General features: G+C 48.2%; 1 protein-coding gene across 1 annotated transcript; it reads left to right on the forward strand.

Moving 5' to 3' along the window:
- Positions 1–37: 37 nt before the first annotated feature.
- Positions 38–1110, forward strand: LOC119340433 (anthocyanidin reductase ((2S)-flavan-3-ol-forming)-like). Its single transcript, XM_037612341.1, has 3 exons — positions 38–271; positions 375–591; positions 700–1110. Exons 1-3 carry the CDS (start codon positions 88–90, stop codon positions 845–847), a joined length of 549 nt encoding a protein of 182 aa, XP_037468238.1. The 5' UTR covers positions 38–87; the 3' UTR covers positions 848–1110.
- Positions 1111–3062: the final 1952 nt, after the last annotated feature.

Genomic DNA, 3062 nt, shown 5'->3' on the forward strand with positions numbered 1-3062 from the left:
ACACACACACACACACACACACACACACACACATGTGCGGTTGGTCTGACACAACCACGTGGTGGAACACGACACCATGCCCTGACCATGACGGTGGTCGCGCTGCTGCAGGACTACGCGGTGTCGAAGGTGCTTCTGGAAGAGGCGGCGAGCAAGTTCGCGGAGGAGAGCGGCATCAGCCTAGTGACCGTGCTGCCCGCGTTCACCCTGGGCGCAGCGCCGGTCTCGCAGGCCAAAACCAGCGTCCCCGCTATCCTCTCCTTGTTGTCTGGTGAGCATTTCTCTTCTACTAGTATCATTTTATTATATCTCTGTTAACGACCAACTAGAAAAACTGTCTGGTGTCTATATATATATATATATATCTTTTGCAGGTGACGAGGCACAGCTGGATATCCTGAAAGGCCTGCAGTCGGTCACGGACTCTGTGGCGATAATCCACGTGGACGACCTCTGCCGCGCCGAGGTGTTCCTCGCCGAGAACGAGCCATCATCGGGGAGGTACATCTGCTGCAGCCACAACACCACCATCCCCCAGCTCGCCCGTCTCCTGGTGGAGAAGTACCCACAATACATCGTGAAACCTGAACGGTATATCAGACTATGATGATGAGTTGCCTTCCACGAGACACACACACACGGATATATTGTTTCTTATCGCGGGCTTTAACGATATATCCATGTGTTTTTTTTTTGCAGTTTTGATGCGTACCCTGAGAAGCCAAGAGTGAGTGTTTCTTCCGAGAAGCTCATCAGTGAAGGGTTCAAGTACAAGTACGATGACCTGGGTGAAATCTTTGACGATGTCGTTGAGTACGGTAGGACCACAGGGATTCTTCCCTACTGATATATATGCTCATGTCCTGCCGATCATATGTGCTTTCTAGACGAGTGAGTGTATCTAGACATGTTTTTTGTGTGTAGATACATCCATTTAAGAGTAAAATATTTTGGAACGGAGGGAATAATAAGCAATAAAACCCACACACTTGTACGTGTGTCATTAGGGTGACTTAGTTTCCGTGTACGGATGTGCATGTGTGCGCACCATCTTCTTTGATTTCCTTCTCATGCAATCTATGTTCTTTGATTGCAAGTCATTTTAGAGTACCTCGTCGCAGATGATTTTGACAATATTAGCCTATTTCTGAAAGTTGGCACCAAATGAAGAACTTCTCTAAAAAATATCTATCTATTATAAAATTAAAATAAGAATCAAACAAACCATTACGTTCGTCCATATAGATTAAATTATCTTGACCACTTATTTTAGAGATTAAGGGTTGAGATTAAAGATGTAAATGTTACATGCAAATATAGTTACATATAGACAACTGAAGACGCCATGTATAAAAATACGTTCCAACCGCACCGAAAAGCGATTGACAGGAAAAGCCATCGGAGGAGTTTAGGTTGACATGGAAAGATAAGTTAATTTAGAATGAGTAAGTCGGAGTGTCAATGATGAAAGGACTCTGTCTTTGCTCCTGCGTAAGTACATAGAAAAGTACTAGCAACATGCCCGTGTGTTCAACGGGAAAAAATTATCTTGTCTCTTACCTAAAAAGAATAACTCAAAACTTTCAGTATGTCCATGTCATATATTTTAACCCCACCTTTAGTGCCTACCTCCTTCTCTCATCCTCACCAACTATGATAGCGGTGTTTACCTGACGACAATGAACTCGCCACCGCATGTCACACCTTTCATTGCACCAGCATAAGGGAATATTTCACAATGAAAACTTTAAAACACTAATATGATCGAAATGGGCGTAATGGGTGCCCTCCAAGATTCACTCTGGTACATAAACCCTCTCATATTCCTACCTGATTTTTGCACAATGCCCATGCTTCACTCATCAAATCAGGATTGGTCGGATCAAAGAACTGGGTCGCGGCACATTGCCGAGGATGGAAGGTGCACTGAGGGCAGAGTGCGAGGAAAATACACAGAAACTCGATGGAACATGGCAGGATTGGAAGTTTGGTCATTTCATCACATGTGCAATCGCTATCAATTCTAAAAATTTCATATACTTTGCAGATGGCATCCCCTCCTGGCAAGCTAGGTATGGGCGTAGCCTGCAAACGAACACAACACATAGATGCAATACCGTTGCTAAATAAAATATAATCTAATGACTAAAAGTATGTCCTTATGTTCAAATTACAGACAATCGCGTACCAATGACGTGCCCCCCATGCCTCATGTGGCTCGTTTCCCTTGTAGCCTAACTCTCAGCAGCTCCATGTTCTATGCTTTGTCGTCGTCTACCTGCGCGTGACATTGATGACGTGCTTTTAGGGCCACACACATTTGGATGACATACATGTGTGACCGACGAGTGGAACGGCTGAGCAATGCAAGAAAAATGCAGATGGCACCCACGTGGTCACTAGGTCTAATCACGTGGTGCAGGGGGCGGGGCGAGGATGATAGGGTAGTATATAGGACAACAGTATGCGCCGTGGTGAGCTGGTGTTGTGCGTCGTGGTGCACTGGTGTTGTGCACCATGGTGCGCTGGTGCTGGAGTATATGTCTGGTGGCACTCTGGCCAACCGGCACCACTCCACCACGCCGTCACTAACCTATCGCCCGCATGCGAGTCCTCCACAATGTGGTCGTTGCACTGGAGCACCCCCACGGCGACATCTCCAAGGTGCACGGCAACATGTCGGCCTCCAACGTGCTCCTCGACAGCGATGGCAGCGTGCGGCTCTAGGGTCGGCCTATGAGGGACCTTCTCAGTCGCCATCACGCCGGTGATGGGGTTGCCGGGTACGCAGATCACTCTTTTCTCCGCACGGACATCGTGTCCAAGACGTCTGACATGTACGTCTTTAGCATGCTGCTGCTCAAGGCCGTCATTGTCTCACCGGCTGCCGGAGTGCCAGGCCTGGACGACAACTGCCAGTACCTAGCGGTGAAAGTGCTGCCACTCATGGTGGCATCTGGGGTGACGGGGCTCATGGACGGCAGGCTGGACGACGACCACGATGTCGTGGAGGTGGACGACATCACGCGGTTCAAGGTCAGCCGCGTCATGGCGCAGCCGGG

Source organism: Triticum dicoccoides, chromosome 7B, assembly GCF_002162155.2.
Source record: "Triticum dicoccoides isolate Atlit2015 ecotype Zavitan chromosome 7B, WEW_v2.0, whole genome shotgun sequence".
In the NCBI taxonomy this organism is placed as follows: Eukaryota; Viridiplantae; Streptophyta; class Magnoliopsida; order Poales; family Poaceae; genus Triticum; species Triticum dicoccoides.